At 63.3% G+C, this 17977-nt stretch overlaps 1 protein-coding gene across 1 annotated transcript; it reads left to right on the top strand.

Moving 5' to 3' along the window:
* Positions 1–394: 394 nt before the first annotated feature.
* Positions 395–17799, top strand: fhl1 (Fork head transcription factor 1; the record flags this gene model as incomplete). The annotated part of the gene is made up of 12 exons (XM_062769575.1): positions 395–748; positions 1073–1495; positions 1531–1907; positions 1943–2385; positions 3456–3718; positions 3760–4703; positions 4745–6674; positions 6712–6804; positions 6933–8427; positions 10672–11870; positions 11913–13678; positions 13719–17799. The coding sequence occupies 12 exons, from the start codon at positions 395–397 to the stop codon at positions 17797–17799; spliced, it is 13368 nt and encodes a 4455-aa protein (XP_062625559.1).
* Between the last annotated feature and the right edge of the window lie 178 nt (positions 17800–17977).

Raw genomic sequence — 17977 nt, 5'->3', positions numbered from 1 at the left:
ACACACGGCGTAAGTGGCACACATGGGGCGAGGGCGTACCGGTCACGACGCGGTGAGGAGGAGTGCCGGCGGCGCCGAGGCGAGGCGTGGTGAAGCCCGTGTCGGATCGGTGTGTGTGCGGGCGAGGGGCGCAGCGTGTCGTGTCGTGTCACGCCTCATCTCCATCCTGCCGTCTTGTTGCTGCGCGCTGGGCGTTGTTGCTGTTGATGAGAACGAAACATGGCACACAGCGACAACAACAACGCCCCAAACCACTGGCCGACCTCCACCCCCACATCTTCCCCCCACATTAGCCATCTTCGTCAACCGCAACAACAACCCGTTGTACCGACTTTCTACTACGTTTCGACAATACAACAATACATTACCACGTACACGCGCACCCACCCCGACGATGGAGGCGATAGGCGTCCACGCGCCGTCCTCGTCCCCGCCGAGAGGGGGCAAGCGGCCCGCTGGCGACGACACGCGGCGCACTATCAAGGTGATCAGAGGCGACCGCGGGGTGAGAGGCAACATTGTCACTGCCGACCAGTTCAAGCGCGCCGAGGAGCAGTCGCGGGATGCCGCAAGCGCAGCGAGCAAGCCAGCAAAGAGCAAGCCAGCAACGAGCAAGCCCGCGCCGAGCAAGTACAAGCCCGCTCCCAGCCCCGCCTACGACGACGACATGCACGGCAACTCCTCGTTCGAGGGATGGGATGACAGCTTCGGCGCGACGCCTACCAAGCCCACGAAGAAGATGGCGCCCGTGAGCTCGTTTTCCGGGGGATTGGATCGGAGTTGGGGTGGGTCTCGGCCGGCGGCACGCGATATGAAGAGTGGGACGGCGAAGCAGGCGACGACGAGGGCCGTACCGCCATCTTCCTGCTACGGCCAGCCGTCCAGGACCACTGCTCGCAAAGCGACAACGCCAGAGCCCCACTCCGACGAGGAGAACCGCACGCCCCGCCCCCACCCACCTGTCCTCGGCATGAGGAGAGTCAACACCGCGCCTTCCGGCACGGGCAACCAACCGAGCGAGTTGTCGGAGAAGGAGAGAAGATCGGCAGTGTTACGCGACATGAAATTCAAGAGGAAGGGCGAGCCTACGGCCTTGTCGCCGCAGAGAGAACGCGACCGCAACGCCAACGCCTTCTTCGACGAGATGAAGAACAAGCTCGCGCCGGAACTCCAGGAGACGATCGACCAGCAGGCGCGCGAGAACGCCGAGAAGGAGCGCAAGGAGCTCGAGGAGAGCGAGCGGCTGCTGCGCGGACACAAGGAGATGGACAAGGTCACGCACAAGGGCAACGCGTTCTTCGAGTCCCTCCTCACGAATGTCGACTCGCCGGGCGTGCACAGCCGCCTGGAGAAGGTCACTGCCGCGCTCGAGGCGGCGGACTCTGACGCCGCGAGCCTTGCGCCAACGTCACGAGCATCGAGCCCGTCACCAGTCAACGACGAGGAGGAGGAGGCTATCTGCAAGCCGTTCCGCCATGCCACGGACACCTGCCCAGTGAGTGCATACCGGTGCCAGCCTGCTGACGACAGTACTGCAAAGAGCCGATGCCGGCAACCGCCACTACTCAGCTGAAGGAAATGGGGAGGGCGCTGCGGGAGGCTCAGAGGGAGTCCGGAATGAAGCCCAGCTGGCGGCAAACCACCTCGTACTGCTCGCAGCACCGCGCCGAGACGCGGACCATCCCGCTCGGCCTGCAAGCCGGGTTTCCGTCCACAATCGATTTTGGCCTCGTTGACCGGCGGCTGGAGGAGGGGTTCGTACGCGCCCGCCTGCATCGTATCGTGAGAAAACCGAGCTCGTCCAAGTTCTTCCTGGTTGCCGAGCGCGGCATCTCAACGCTCGGACTCGCGAAGTGGATGGATGCGGCGCAACAGGCCCAGCTCGCGGAGAAAGTCACCACGGGATAGTGCGTAGCGAGTTTGTTCTATTCTGACCCAGCAGCTATGGCGATCTCGGACAGGAGGTCATCATCCGGCACTTCCAGCAGCTCGTCAACTGGGGCCATATGTCGCTCACGCCCGACCACGTTCATCCAGTCACCGTGACGGACTTTCTCGTCAGCGTCCTGGTCCCCGAGGCGGCCATCCTGCTCATCATGCAAGACAGAGGCTGGACAAGCGACGCGTGCCAAGGCCCCGAGTGGAAAGCGGCTCGCAAGGTCGCCAACTTGATCCGGACTGAAAGCCGAGAGTTCGGGCAGGCCAAGTTCCGCGCCACGTCAGGCGCTGGGCCGATGGTGCTGCGCCAGCTAGAGACGGACGCGGATGCGAAGCGAGCCCGACTGGAGGCGGACCGCGACGCCCATGAGACGAGGATACGGGAGGAGATTGGACGGGAGAAGGACGGCCACGCGCACATTTACTACGTACCGAGCTCGGCCCACAGTACGAGCGACTTTTCGGCCTCTGGCGACGACGAGAAGCGACCCGCGTCGCCCGACCGAACGCCCATTGCCCGAAAGCGAGTCCGGCAACCCAAGAACGACAAGCCACCTAGCCCCCTCTCCTCCAAGTCGGCGTCGCAGGCCTCCCGATCTTCCTCGTCGCAAGATAAACGACGCTCAGGCAAGCGCTCTAGCCCCATTCCTATATCTCCAGTCAAGAAGTCGCCAACCAAGGCGCGCCGCCGCAAAACAACCACGCCACACAGCTCTCAAGAATACGACGACCAGTCATGGGACCAACTCGACTTCCTAGAGCTGGCGGCAGCGGCGACAGACAAGGCGGCAAAGTCGTCACGACGATAAGTTGTCTCGGCGCCACCACAACACATGTACACACACACAACACACATCGCCCCGCCGCCCTAGACTGTTAGACCCCTCACATGTCACGACCCCACGTTGTATGTAACACCATGTACACCTGCCCCGCGGCATGCATATCATCTATCAAACCTCCTTTGTCAGGGTTTCAAAACGTGCCACGGCCGTTGTCTAATCGGATTAGGCTGGGCTGTGGGGGGGCGTGGGGGGATAGCGGGATCAAATTTTCTCAGCGCATAGACTGGGCTGCTGCATTTTTTTGCAAGAATGGTTTCAGGGAGGGGAGATGTTAAGGGAAGTTGCGTGGTGGAACGGGAGCAACCGGCCAGGTGGGTGTAACTGCTTGCCTGCCTGGGCTGGGTGCCACTCACCACCCACTGGTTGTGTTGTTGAAGTTGGATTTGTGTGTGTCTCGCAGAGTTCTACTGGTACCCCACCATTCCACCTTGCTCGAGCATCATCATCATCAACAACAACAACAACCGCATCGGCATCACGTCGGGCCGCACGCACAGACTCGACAGCACTACACTGCACTTCACGCGCACTCTATCCACCACGACCGCGCCCACACCGACGACCACGGCCGCGACCCCGGCCTCGCGCCCCACCCCTATCTCGGCCTCCTCCACATCCAAAGCACCGAGCACCACGCATCGGGCAGCGGCAGGGCAACGATAGCCCCGCCAGCCCAGCCGGCCCAGCCCCCGCCACGCATGTCGGGCTCGCCGGCGGTCGGCGGCGCCGCTGCTGCAGCGGCAGGGCACGATGCCGGCCCCTCTGCTGCTGTTGTCGGCCCGTGGCACCCCCCGGCGCCGAGCCTCGCCGCGCTCCCCGTCGACAGGAGCAAGACGGACCCCAAGCCAGCATACTACAAGCTCCAGTTTGGCGACGACGTCACGGGCTTCTCGTACTATGTGCGCACGCTCACCGTCGTCATCGGGCGCAATGTTGTGAGTGGACAACTTCGAGGCTCGCGGCACTGACATCACAGGAGCGGCCAATACACCAGACATCTCTGCCGCTGCCCTTGCTCGAGCACGTCCCGGCAGAAGAGAACAACCCCTTCGCGCCTGACCCATTATTGCCGAGCAGCGCGCTCGGAACCCCGCCCGTCCCCGACTTTCCGTTCGGCGACCCCTCGCTGCTCGTCCTGCCCACCGTCCCCTCCGCCAATGCCGACGACGTGGCCGCTGCCGCCGCCGAGGTACTCGCGCGGGAAGCTGCGCGAGAGAGTTCCGGCGTTGTTGGCGAGGCGGAGGGCATCTCTGCAGCAGACTACGCGGCGCTCGAGGAGATCGACGTCGAGGCGCTAGGAGCTGTTGTTGAAGCCACGAGCGGCGAGGCAGTGGAGGGTGCAGAGGGCGGCGTGGAGGGAGATGGCGCAGAGTTGTCGGCCCCTGTCGACGCCGTCGCAGACTCCTCTGCCCCTCTCGGCGATGTCGCAGACTCGTCGGCCCATGTCGATCCCGCAGGCGACATCGAGATGGCCGACGAGACAAAACCCGACGTTGTCGCGGAGACCCTTGACGCCGACGCGCCAGCACAAGAGCCCACACCCGCACCCGACGCAGCCGATGCCCTCGCCGACATCAAGCCTGACCTTGACGCTCTGGACCTCGACGGCGTCGACCTCGGCGAGCTCGAGTCGGCTGCAGCTGCTCCCGCAGGGCAGATGTACGCCGTCTCTCCGAGCCCAGACGCTGAGGCAAACGGTTCCCCTTCCGCCCCTCCCCCTCCCCCACCACCACAAGCATCATCCTCTCTCGACCATGTCGACGTCGATCTCGGACCATTAAAATCAGTGTCCCGAAACCACGCCAAGATCGAGTACCGGGTAGAGCTGGGCCAGTTCTGCCTCGAGATCTTTGGCCGCAACGGCGCCTGGGTCGACGACCGCTACTACGTCAAGGGCACCATCGTCCCGCTTCACCAGGGGTAAGAAGGCAGGTTGTAGACGTGATGCTGACTCTCCCCAGGTCGATGATCCAGATCGCAACGCGCATCTTCTCCTTCATCCTCCCTCCCTCGCCAGACTCGTCGCCATCGTTCGCCGAGCAGACTCTGGCAGCAGAGTCGTATTCCTACGACAACCTCCCCTACCCTTACAACCTCCCTCCCGAGCAGGTCGGCTACGCCGAGTTCTATGGCGAGCCAGGACCAGGGCCGGCGTCGGCAGCGACCATGGCAGCACGAGTACCGGCCTTCAACGCGTTCGCGGCGTCGGACGGGTATGGTCTCTTGGACGGCGCTGGAAACTTTGCCGACCACGAGTGGGCCGACGACTGGGAGTCGGGCAGTGACGGTGACGATGAGAGCGACGACAGCGACGAGGAGGACGAGGATGACGATGATGACGATGAGGACGAGCAGCCTGTTCGCCGCCGGCCTGTCATCAAGATCAAGGCACGCGCACGGCGAATTCCAGTCGACGAGGACTCCGAGTTATCGTCATTATCATCCGAGCCAGAGCCAGAACCCTCGCCACGGTCCAAAAAGGCAGCAGCGAAAGCAGCGGCGGCGGCGAAGAAGAATAAGCCTGCGCCGCCGTCCAAGTCCAAGGCCGTCGTTGAGGATGAGGACGAGCCGCCGCGGCGCAAGAAGGCCGCCTCACCAGATCCGCCCCCTGCACCACTACCTCGAACGGCAGGCAAGGGATTATCAAAACTGCCCAAGGTCGCGGGCAAGGGCTTCAAGTCGCCTGCTTTGGCGATGCAGCAGCCCGGGGAGCCGACGACGACGCCGACGACGGCTGGCAAGTCGACCAAGAAAAAGAAGGCCGACAAGCCAGATACTGCCGATGCGGCAGAGAAGGCGGACAAGACTGACAAGGAGGACAAGACTGCCAAGGCAGATAAGCCCGAGAAGCCTGCCAAGGCAGACAAGCCAGCCAAAGCGAAGGCAGACAAGGCCGTCAAGGTCAAGGCCGAGGATGCCATGGACGTCGACTCGGAGCCTACAAGTCGTGCGCAGACTGTGGACACGGAGGCCAGCGACACACCGGCGACCCTAGCCGCCGCTGTAGCGGCCACGACTTTGACTAGCCCCACCAAGAAGAAGAAGGAGGGCAAGGACAAGTCGAAGGCGGCCGCCAAGGACAAGGAAGTCAAGACTGAGCCTGTGGACGGTGCCGAGACATCAGCCGAGCCTAAGCAGGTCAAGGCTGAGCCGACCGACACTGCCGACAAGACAGAAAAGACCGACAAGGACAAGGCGGACAAGACGGAGAAGGATAAGGACAAGGCCAAGGACAAGACCAAGACCGACAAGCCCAAGAAGGCGAAGGCCAAGGTTGACAAGGCTGACAAGGCGGACGAGGCAGACAAGACAGACAAGCCAGAGAAGCCCAAGAAAGAGTCCAAGAAGAAGCAGAAGGCGGCTGAAAAGGCGGCCGCGGACAAGGCTGCTGCGGACAAGAAGGCCGCGGATGACAAGGCTGCCGCCTTAGTCGCTGCGGCCATCGCCGCCACTGCTCTTCCCGACGCTCCGCTTGTCATTGCTCCCGACACGCTGGCTGCTGCTGTTGCGGCTACGGCACCACCACCAACGCTGGCAGCGGTTCCTGCCCAACCGCCCGCTGCGCCGACATTAGCGGCTGCCATCGCTGTCACGCCGACGGCGACACCAGCACCAGCAGCTGTGGCAGCGCCAGGTACACCTGCTCCTCCGACCGCTGCCACCGCCGTACCTGCGGTTCGCCCGCCCCCAGCCCCTGGAGTGGCCCCCGTCGCCGCCGTTCCTGGCGCAGCTATCAACCCCGCCACTGCCGCTGCGATGGCTGCCGCCGCTGTCGCTGCCACAGCGCCGGGCGCCCCTGGTGCTGTGCCGCCTGTGCCAGTTCCAGGTGTTGCTCCAGGTGTCGCTACAGGTGCCGTGCCAGGCGCCGTGCCGGGAGCGGTGCCAGGAGTTGTACGTCCACCAATGCCAGGCGTGCCGGGCGTACCAGGTGTTGTTGGAGCTGTTCGGCCACCTGGCATCCCAGGCCCCCTTCCAGGCCAAGTGCGGCCACCTGGCGTCCCAGGCGTCCCAGGTGTACCAGGTGCGATCCCCGGCGTCGTTCGGCCTGGCATGCCTCACCCCGGCGTCCGTCCACCTGGCCACCCTATGGTCCGTCCCCCCATCCCAGCGCGTGGCGTGCCTCCTCCTGTCCCCGAAGGCCCGCCAAAGCCTTACTTCATCTCCGAGCTCAAGGACAACCCTGCTCGCCCAGGCCACATCCTCTGCAGTGTGCCCATTCCACCTTCTGGCGCTGGCCCACGTCCTCCACCCCAGCAGGTGCTCGGTCTCGACGGCCTGCCCTTCATCGGCCCGTCGCCTCTCAAACCGACAGCGACGTTCGCGACCATCATCCACCGAGCTCTGGTCCACCTCCCTCGCGGTCGTGGTACCCTCGGCGAGGTGTGTAACTGGGTCGCTGGTGAATGGGAGTGGTTCCGCTTGAATCCCGAGGCTGGGTGGCAGAACTCGATCAGACACAACCTCTCGCTCAACAAGGCATTCTTGAAGGTGCCCCGTATCCCCGAGGATGACCCCGAGAGCAAGGGTTCGGTCTGGATTTTGGACCCGGAAGAGGGCCCTATCTTCGAGGAGAAGCAGCGCCGCGACGCCCTGAAGTCGGAAGGCAAGGCCAAGAACGCCGAGGAGAAGCGCATGAAGGAGCGACTCAAGGCTGAGGAGAGAGCCCGCAAGCAGCGCGAGCGAGAGGTGCAGATGGCCGATGCTGCCAAGCACCAGCAGCTCCACGGGTCGCACATGAGCCACATGATGGGCCGCGCAATGCCCGTCCGCCCCATGGCGAGGCCTGTTCCCCAGGCCGCCGCCCCCAGCTCATCGACGATTCAGTCTGCCAACCGCGGTGTCCTCCAGCCGAAAGCCAAGATCATTGTCGTTATCCAACCGGTCACGCCCGTGATGCGCTCAAAGTCGATCATCGACAAGACGGACGCTGCTGGCAACCCGCTGCCGTTTGTGTGCGATGGCACGACTCTGGTTCTTGACCAGCAGACGTTTGGCCATCTGACGGGTGACATTGTCGACAAGCTCCAGCTCCTCGGCGCTGCGGGTGCGGTGGACGTTCTCTCTGCCTGGGTTGTGAACAAGAACAAGACTCAGGCAGCGAGGGCGGCACAGGCCAAGGCTGCCGCCGCAGCTGGCGTGAACAAGCCAGGTCTGGCTGGAGCTGTCCGCCCAGGGGTCGCAACGGTCGCACGACCTCCAGGCACCCCTGCGCCGGCGGCAGCTGGCGTCGCCAAGCCTGCTGTTGCGGGAGCCCCGGCCGCTGCTGGAGTGGCCAAGCCTGGCGTGGCAACACCAGCGGCGGCAGCAGCAAAGCCAGGCGCTCCTGGTGGGCCGACCAAGCCGCTCCCTGGCCCTGCTCCGCCCGGCGCCAACCTCACCAAGGTCATCGGCATGATTGCCGAGGTCGCCAACGCCCGCGGCGACGTCAACACTGTCGGCCCGAACGCGTCGGCCCTGCTGAGATACATCCGCGTCGTCGGTGTCGACATTGACCTGCGTGTCGCCGAGCGAATCTGGGCCACTGGTGTTGTCCCTCCCCTCCCGCCAAAGAAGGTTGGCGTCAATGGCAAGCCAGGCGTTCCTGGTGCCCCAGGCGCCGCGAAGCCTGGCGTGCCCGGCGCCGCTGTCCGTCCCGGTGCTCCTGGTACACCTGGTGCTGTCCGACCCGGTGTTCCCGGCGCGGTGCGGCCACCAGTCGCAGGCGCCGTGCGGCCGCCTGGTGCAGTGGCTGGCGTTGCCCGACCGCCCGCCGCCGCTGGCGTTCGACCTCCAGGCGTTCCTACCCCTGGTGTACGTCCTCCTGGTGTGGCGGCTGGTGTCCGTCCGCCTGGTACGCCAGCCGCTGCAGGTGTGCGACCTCCCGGCGTGCCCGCCGCGGGCGTACGACCACCTGGAGCTGTTCCAGGTGTCCGCCCGCCCGGCGTGCCCGCAGCTGCCGGTGTCAGGCCGTCTGTCGCCGGCGTCGTCCGTCCAGGTGTGCCAGCCGCTGCGGGTGCTCGACCTCCAGTGCCCGGTGTGGCTGGCGCCGTCCGCCCACCTGGCGTGCCAGGCGTTGCTGGAGTTCGTCCGCCAGTCCCTGGCGCAGCGGCTGCTGGAGTCCGCCCACCTGTCCCCGGCGCTGCCGCTGCTGGAGTCCGCCCACCTGTCCCCGGTGCTGTGTCCGCTGCAGGCGTTGTTCGCCCCGCTGGCAGCGTCCCAGCCGCTGCTGGTGTGCGTCCGCCCGTTGCCGCCCCTGGTGTTGCTGGTGTGCGACCGCCGGTGGCCGCTCCCGGTGTTGCAGGCGTACGTCCGCCAGTGGCCGCTCCAGGCGTCGCTGGCGTACGTCCGCCCGCACCTGCTGGTGTACCCGGTGCTGCTACTGCTCCGAGGCCTCCAGCGGCCGTGCCAGTCGCCGGTGCGACGGTCCCTCGTCCGCCGGCGCCTGCCGTAGCGCCTGCCACCGCTGGCGTGGCCGCACCTCGACCGCCGGCACCCGCTCCTGCAGTCGCAGCACCAGCTCCGACGCCTGCTACTGCCGCTGCGCCCGTTCAAGCCGCAGCCGCAGCGCAGGCCAACGGGCTCAAGCGCAAACTCGACGACGGACCTGGCGCCGCCGCGCCGCCACCTGTGGCAACTGCCCCGGCCCCGCCTCGTCCTCCGCAGCCGCTCACCGCGCCGACACCCACCCCGGCTCCTCCCTCGGCTGCTACGGCTGCAGCCCCACCTCCGGTCGCCGGCACCGCCGCCCCCGAGGCCAAGAAGCCGCGCCTCGAGGCGGGCGGGGCATAGCCACCGTCATGTTCACGTCCCTTGTCCTTCTTGATCTCAAGGCGTGTGGGGCAAAGCCACGATCCCAGGCCCGCCCTTGTCCTTCTTGAACTGGAGGCGGGCGGGGCACACCAAATGTCCTAGTCTCGTCCCGGTCTCGTCCCTTGTCCTTCTTGGACTACCCTCCCTCCCTCTCTCTAACTCTCTCGGATATCTAGTCGCGTATAGATCGTACAGGTTAAGTCTGTTGTATACCGTACAAACCATGCATCTTGTATGGATACTGGAGTTACTGGGTGCCACTTGGTTGCCAAGGCCTGGACCCGCTTGTTAGCGTCTCCACCACGCGTCATGCCACGTGTAGAAGCGGTGGAGGTGAAACAAGCCCGCCAGGTGCCAAGATCTCAAAACGACGAGGGGCCAGTAGCTCATTCACGATCCACGACGCGATCCGCTCTTGAATGCCTTAACTCATCTGCACAAAACAGCCGCCAGCCCATGGTACTGTCCACAGAGGACGACCCTCGCCCAAGCGCAACAGCGCACGGCTCGTCATCGCCACCGTCACCAGACTCAAGGCGGCACACACTCAAGCCCGGCGGACCACGAGAGCGCGCCGTGTCGACGCTCTCTTCCGGGTCGTGGGCGACAATGACTGCCGCAACGACGTACCTCGCCCTCCTCGAAGGCGAGGGCGATGACGCCCTCGACGGCCCAGAACCTCCCTACGCAACGTCCACCTACACGACCGCCGAATCAGACGTCGCGAGCACCATTGAGAACTGGGAGTCAACTTTGGATCTCAGCACTCCGTCTGCCGCGCCGTCGTCCGAGCCGTCGTCAGCGTCCACTATCGTCGACCACGGCGGCATGTTCACACCTACGCCGACTGCGTCGCGGAACCGGCGGCATCAATTGATTGACGGAAGCCTGTTGGCCGACTTGCGGAGTAGTGAGTGATGATGAGCTCGGGCCGCGACGATCACTCCGGGGCCAACCCCCTCGCGTCTGTGTGCCTGTGTGCTTGTGCTTGGGACGCGAGGGCCGTAGCTAGCACAGCCAGTGTTCTACCCCTTGCGTCGGTGCACATGCACCGCGTTGTGCCAGCTTGCTTGTGCAGCCATGCTGACCCACCCCGCAGACGCCTCGCCGTACGACCAACAGCACGTCGAAACTCTCGACAGCTCATCAACCCCCGAGCCGCGGAGAAGAACCGAGATCCCCGTCGCGACCATCTTTGGGCTCGAGGAGACGGCGCGCGCGATCGACAGCCTCCCATCACACTCGGCACAGCCCCTGCCGTCGCCAGCCGAGACGATCCAGCCGCTGCCGACGCCGAGGCCAATATCCCAATCACCGCCCGACACCTTCTCCCCGCTCCCCTCGTTCCCGGCCGACCCGGGCACGCCGAAGCCGCGCAAGGGCTCGCGACTGAGCATCAACACCGACCTGCCGGAACCTGTGCGGCCCAAGGATCCCGAGCCGGGCTCGCCAGGCCTGAAACACTGGCAGCAGGTGCGGCAGCACGTCCTGGTCGGGCCGACGCCTATCGCTGAGAAGGCGACGATGGTGCCCGAGCCCAAACGCAACTTTATCTCCAAGGCGTCGGCGCGCCTCGGCTTCCGCCACGCCGTGGAGCATGTGATGGGGTACGACCACGGCCGGCGCGCGTCGGGCGGGTGGAACGGAATCGCCGAGCTCTCCGAGGCTGAGCGCGAGGAAGTTGCGCGTGAGCGCCGACGCTTCGCGCGTGATATCAAGACGTGCCTTGATGCGTGCGCGCTCGAAGAAAGCCGGAGAAGGCTGCAACGGTGCGCCAAGTCCCACCAAAACGACTTTGGGCCCGCTGCTGCTGCCGGCAGCGGCTCAAACTCTGGCCCGTCACGGCCGTGGTCGCTCCATCACAGCAGCAGCAGCGCGCCGCAGTCGACTGTCGCAACGCCGGGAGCGACGCAGTCGACGTACCCCTCCAAGCCTTGGCTCCTGTCGCACAACAGCAGTGCGCAGCAGTCGACCGTCGGCACAGCGGCCGCTGCCTCGATCCACACCCGCGCAGAGTTCTCGGCGTTCGCGCCGCTCCTCACCGTGCTGCACAACCACATCCCTGCTGCACGAGCGAAGAAGCTCTGGTCCAGGACATGTCCCCACCACTCTGCCATCCTCTCCGAACTAGGTATCACGCTGCTGGCCGACGCCGCGTCGTCCGACTCGGAGCGTATCCAGGCGCTTGAGGTGTTCGGAACTGTGATTCGCAACTGGGCGGCGGATAGTGCGGATGAGGAACTAGACCGGTGGCTCTGGCTGTGTAGGGCAATGTTGGTAGATGACCAGCAGTTGAGGGTAAGTGGTTAGGATGTTCTTGAGTCGGGCTAACCACCACAGGCACGCGGACTTGACATGCTCAGCAAAGCACTGCGCCGAGACCCCAGCTTGCCTGAAAGCCTACAGCACCCCCAATCGGCCAACGATTTCGAACCGCTCGCGATCGGGCTCCTCGAGCTGCTGCACACGCTCGAGCGGTCGTCGGCACCACACAAGGAGCAGCAGGAACTCGTGACGACCTTCATTCACGAACTGACGACCGGGTCGATCATCAACGTCCAGCAGGATTCGCTCAGCGAGCTAGTCGGTGATCTCGACACGACGACCGCCGCTGATGGGATTGAAAGAGAGCTCATGTGGCTTGCGGCGGGTCGAGGCATCGCTGCGAATCCTGAGCTTGCGGCCTGGCTCCTCGACCGGCATGCCGAGGAGCTGAAGCGGTATGCGCCGCCACCCATTCTCCATGCCACACCGCCGGCCGTCCTCAGGATCCGCGTCATCGCCGCGACCCAATTCTTTTCGTCATTCTCGACACTTATCCGCACCACGGATGACGAACACCTCGTAGAGTCTGTCAAACGCATGGCTGAGGATCTCTACATCGACAGCTCGGCACTTCCTGATGACAACGGCGCAATCACGTCAGGGTACGCAACAGTCCTCATCGACCTGCTACTCCGCCACCATGCTGGTAGCCAGTATGAGGCCCCGCCAGTGTTTTCAGACCCATTTGCCAGCACCGCGACTCGGTTGCCGTCCTCAGCTCAGCAGCCCCGCCAGGAGCTGCTCAAGCTGCTCCGCGGTGCCAACAAGAGCGTTCAGGATGGCATCATTTGCAGGATGGTTACAACCTATCCCCTGCCCCAGGTGCTGAGCGCTGTGAGAGGCTTCATGGAGTCTGACCTGGCAGACTTTGGCAAGGCCTGCGTACCGCCAGTGTTTGAGAGGCTGACAACCTCGTCATCGTCTGAGGCAATCAAACCCTTCCTCGAGTGGCTGTCAACGACGCACCCTCAGGCATTCTACAAGCCCCTCTTCAGCCTCGCAGCCGCCACTCAGGCATCGTCGCTCTCTGGCCCACTGCGCGTCATCATGACCCTGCAAGAGCAGCTCGGCGCCGAGTCATTCTGGACCAGGGCCGACCCCCAGATGGTGGTGATTGTGCTTGTTGGGGCTGTCACGCAACGAACAGCGAAAGGCAAGACCAAGGAGGGCACGCAAGGTGTCGTCCCCGTCAAGCTTGGCCGCTATGCGGTACTTGTTGAACTCTTGGTCGCACTGCGGAATCTTGACACGAGGGGCATCCATTCTCTCAAGGCCTTTGTCACGACCTTGGAGACGAGGCTGGGCACCATGCTCGAGCTTGAGGAGAATGAAGGCGAAGGATTGCCAGCCAGTTATCGATCCCTTGTCTCCCAGCTGTTCAACACCCTTCGCGTTGCTTCCCGCTGGGTAAAACGGACCGCAGCAACACGACTGGCTACCAAGTGGTATGAGCAGACCTACAAGGAAATCCCAGGGCCCGCAGCTGTCCTGGACCGCGCTCAGCTGTCATTCCTTCGACAGCTCTACTTTGCCGAGGGACGGAACCGCTCTACACCACGACTGGCTGTCATCGACCTCCACTTTGGCGCTTCCACCGCGGCCTTCCTCATCACCGTCCAGGCTAGCTTGCCCGTCGAGTCGTGGAGTGGGATGCTGCCGGTGCTTTGGGAGTCTTACACCCAGCCCCTCCATCCCATGGACGTGACGACATTCCTGCTCCTCAAATGTGCAGAGATGGTACCGGACCGTATGAAGACGCTGGTGATGGCGGATTTATCAAGGTAAACCGCTGGTCTGGGGCATGGTAACTGACGATTGCAGCACCAGCTCTGTTGTCCGCAGCCGCGCGCTCCTCAAGCTGGGCCTGCTGTATGCGTACCGATTCCAAGTCACAACGCAGCCCACCATCACTGAAGGCCGCGCACCAATCTTCAAGTTCTCCCGCCGTGTCCTCGACTTTGTCCCTACCGAAATCGGCTCTCCTCAGTGGGTGCTGCCGCGAGACGCGCAGGATGTGGCCTTGGAAAAGTACGGCAGAGCACTCCCCCTCGAGCTCCGACAGCGACTCATGGAGCTAGGGTGGTCAGAAGACGCCAGCATTGCGGCGAGCGACAATGAGCTTGTTCCAGTGACCAAGCTTCCTCCTACGGAGCGCAACGATGAGCGTGGTGCCCCCACTGAGCCTCAGCCACCTGGCACGCCGTCGGCGAACCCTCTCACACGTACGCTTTCAAACAGCTCGGAAACATCGACATCGATGACGAACCAGGTCCGACACGCCATCGTCCCCCCAGTACTCCTCACACTAGTTATCGAGCAGGCGATTCAGCTGCAATATACCGACGACTTGGCAGTGCGAGTGCTGTCGGATGAAATCGTTCGCCTGTTGGAGCGCGACGACTCTGGACGGTTTGTCCGACCCGTCATGGACAACCTCGACAACAATCTACCACACGCGCTTGAACGCCTCAACGCCGTGATCGCGAACCCAACCCCCAGCTTCGCCTACACCGGCCTCAACGCAATCGTCGGCTATCTGAAAAAGGTTTACCGCAGCAACCTGTCCCATCAGTACTGGGCGCTCGGGGTGGGAACAGTGGCACGTCTCATCCCACACGTGAGCGAGATTTCACTCCGAGACTTCCGCAAGTTCAAAGCAGAGCACCTCATTCTGCCGGCCTCCATCCTCGACGACGAGACTGGCTTCAGAGCCCACCAGCCTTGGGTTGACAACCTCGTCGAGATCCAAACCGCCCAGCTCATGGTCCTCTTCCAGGTCCTGCGAGTCAACAGGCGAGACGTGTACATTGTCAAGAAGATGCTGGTGAACCTGAGAGTCGAAGGTGCCGTCCACCACCTCCCATTCGCCAGGGCGTGGCTCGAACTCGTTGTCAGGCTATTTACGTTCCTCAACAGCAACTACAACGACAGGACAGAGCTCGACAGGCTGCTCAAGAACATTTCGACCATCTTGCGCGTGCACGGTTCGACAGACATGATTGTCGTGGGCCAGGCCTTGCGGGCTCTGACAATCGCATCCGCAAGATTCCGACGCTTGTTTGCCTCCATCGGCTTCGTGGACACCATGGCCGCCGTGTACTACGTCTACGCTCACGCCAACCCTTCCATCAGGGATACAATCGAGTACGCTTGCCGCAGTTTCTTCCGCATTCACCAAGAGGTCTTCGTCTACCAAATGTGTCTTGGCATCGCAGAGAGCCCTTTCAACCCCGAGAAGGCCTACGCCCTCGTTTCTTCCCTCTCCCACGAGGACCAACCGTCTGCAGGTCTCGCGTCCGGCATTCGTGGCCTGAATGAGAACGCCGAAATCACTGCGCTGCTGCAAATGATTGGCGACGGACGAGAGATGCACTTCTCGGACATTGGCTCCGAGGCGTCGGAGCGGCAGGCGCGCAAGGCAGCCAACATCTCGCTTTACCCGGCCGTCTTCCCTCGGGAGAACATTATCCGTCTCATCGCCACGGTCATCTCGGTCAACGCGGCGTCACCTCGTGCCATCAAGTTCCTGCGACTGTTCACGGCCATTCTGCCGCATATCACTGACCAGTCGAGCAAGGAGCTCATGTATGATGCTGTCGACGCCATCGGCCGCTTCGTTCACAAGGGCAAGGCCGGCGACGACGCGCGCATGCACCGACTCCTGCCCGGCGAGGAGGAAGCCGCGCCAGACTGGACTTCGGCGAACCGCGAGTATCTCTCGCTTGTCGACGCGTACGCCAGCAACGGAGGCCGGCTGAGCATCAATGCCACTCGTCGCTTGATCGACATTGTCGTCAACCTGCTCCACTCGGAGCCCGAGACGGCTGGCCACTTAGCTTCGAGTATCATGGGCAAGTTTGCGAGTACCAACCTCACCGTTGGCAACCCGATGGAGTTCCTGCGCGACATTGCACCGCTATTCAGACAGTTCATCGTCACGGTCGATTTCTCCGGTGTGCTCCTCGCCATTGCCGACATGATCCGACAACACAAGTACGAGCTAACCCTCGGCATGACGCAGTTGATTGTCACGTCGTATCTGGAGCCTGCCATTGACATGCTGGCATCGGCGTCCGAAGAGCACATGGGCTTTGTTGTGCCTATGCGCAAGGCTGTGGTCGAGCTCCTGGGCACATCAGTGTTTCTTGCAAACACGGATGTCATTGCCGTGCTCGAGGCGTCGCCGTCGAGTCCGGGTTTCCTCGCCGGTGTGGTGCTTCCGCTCTGCCTCCTGCTTGAGCAACCACTCGATATCGATCGTGCAGAGGTGTATGGCGATGCGTGGGTCCGCATTCTGCGCTACGTCCTTCGGGCATCGAAACGACGCTCGTCTCGACCGCAGCACGCGACCGACTCGCCTCCCGCCCTTGCCGCCACGGCCGTCATCTCGCTGCAAATCATCAAGGTCATCGCCGTCCGCGCACCCACCTGCATCTCGCGGGTACGTGGGCTGTGGACATACATCTCGACATACCTCCGCGAGGCCATCCAAGACGGCAATGCCAAGTTCCTCGAGTCGGGCGGTCTCGTCCCTGGCTCGCCACGAATTGTGGACTGGATGATGTGGTCGCTATTCGAGCTCCTTGCCCTCCACCCTACCCCACTCCACATTGACCTCCGACTACGTATGCAGGTCGCCCTCACTGCGATCCAGGAAAACAAGCCCCCCTCCCGCCCATCCACAGCGGGCAGCGACCTGCCCCCCACACCCATCCGTTCTCCATTCGGACACACCCCGCAGCGCAGCTTCTCTGGCTTAGTTCGAAAGCCGTCGTCACGCATGTCAAGGCCCTCGCCACGATTAATGATGGGCGGTCTCACTCCGTCGCCAACGAGCCCTGATGTGGCTTCTTCTCCAGAAACTGGTTGTATGCTTGGACCAGCGTCGCCAGCACACGCCCGCAACGTGAGCTCCGCCTCGTCCCACCTAAACCCCAACTCGCCCGCTGCCCATGGTCGGTCAGTCAGCAACGCATCATCTCATCTCAACCCCAACTCCCCAACGCACGGCCGCTCAGTCAGCAACGCCTCGTCCCATCTCGCCCCGAACTCACCAACCCATGGCCGTTCGGTCAGTAATGCCTCATCAGCCTCACCAACTGGCCTGCGGCGTCTCCCGTCCGTCTCCATTCGTGGCGATGCTGGGTCCACTCCGAGCCGCCCGACCTTTGCAGCCCTGTCTGCTCACCGTGCCTCGCGACCAACATTCGACGCGTTCCACGGTGGGCCACGTCACTTTCGCTTCCCTTCGAATGCGGGAGTGCGCTCCCTGGCACCGGGCGGGAAGGGCGAGAAGGGTGGAGCCATCGTGCATCTTCTCGGGCCGGCGACCCAGGTCATCGGCGCCACTAGTGCCAACCTGGGCTTCCTATCGGCGGGCGACAAGAACCGAGGCCCGCCAGTCGACCCCACGCGCATCGCAGTGCGCGACACCCAAGTTCGCAGCCCCAAGCTCGTCAAGGAGACCAGACGGTCTGTTCACGTCACGATGCTGGTCTTTGGGTACCAGCTCGAGGATGGTGCCGAGGAGCCGTCCGTCCGTGTGTGGAGCGTGCCTGAAGCTCTGGAAGCCATCGCCGTGCAAACCAGGCTGCTGGTCGAAGAGGAGCTCCGACACGTGTTCAACCCGAAGCACCACCAGATCAACATCCCCGAGCTTCCTGTCCTCTCAGACGAACCAGAGACCATCGAAGAAGAAAAGGAGGGCGAGGTGGACAGCAACCATGGCCCTGGCGATTGGGACAGAAGCCACACGTACACCGACGAGCCATCGTTTACATTCTCCAACATTTCAGACGGCTACCTCGTCCCCACGCTCGAGGTCAACGCGCCACCCAACGACGCGGACAACAAGCCCCGACCCGCCCTTCCAGTCCCCATCCTGTCCGTTACCCAGGCATAGTCTGCCCCCTCTTGATTTCCTACACCGCGCATAATATCAACCAAACGGGCCTGCAGGTCAGGCCATACCCTGCATTTAGAGCCACGCTTTGCTACGAGTCCAACAGTGACGCCTTTGACGTTTATCACATGTATAACTATCAATTGTATATACATACAGGGAATGAAAGCCAAGTGTC

The sequence above is a fragment of the Vanrija pseudolonga genome, chromosome 2 (genome assembly GCF_020906515.1).
Source record: "Vanrija pseudolonga chromosome 2, complete sequence".
In the NCBI taxonomy this organism is placed as follows: domain Eukaryota; kingdom Fungi; phylum Basidiomycota; class Tremellomycetes; order Trichosporonales; family Trichosporonaceae; genus Vanrija; species Vanrija pseudolonga.
This window is presented reverse-complemented; position numbering and strand designations above follow the sequence as displayed.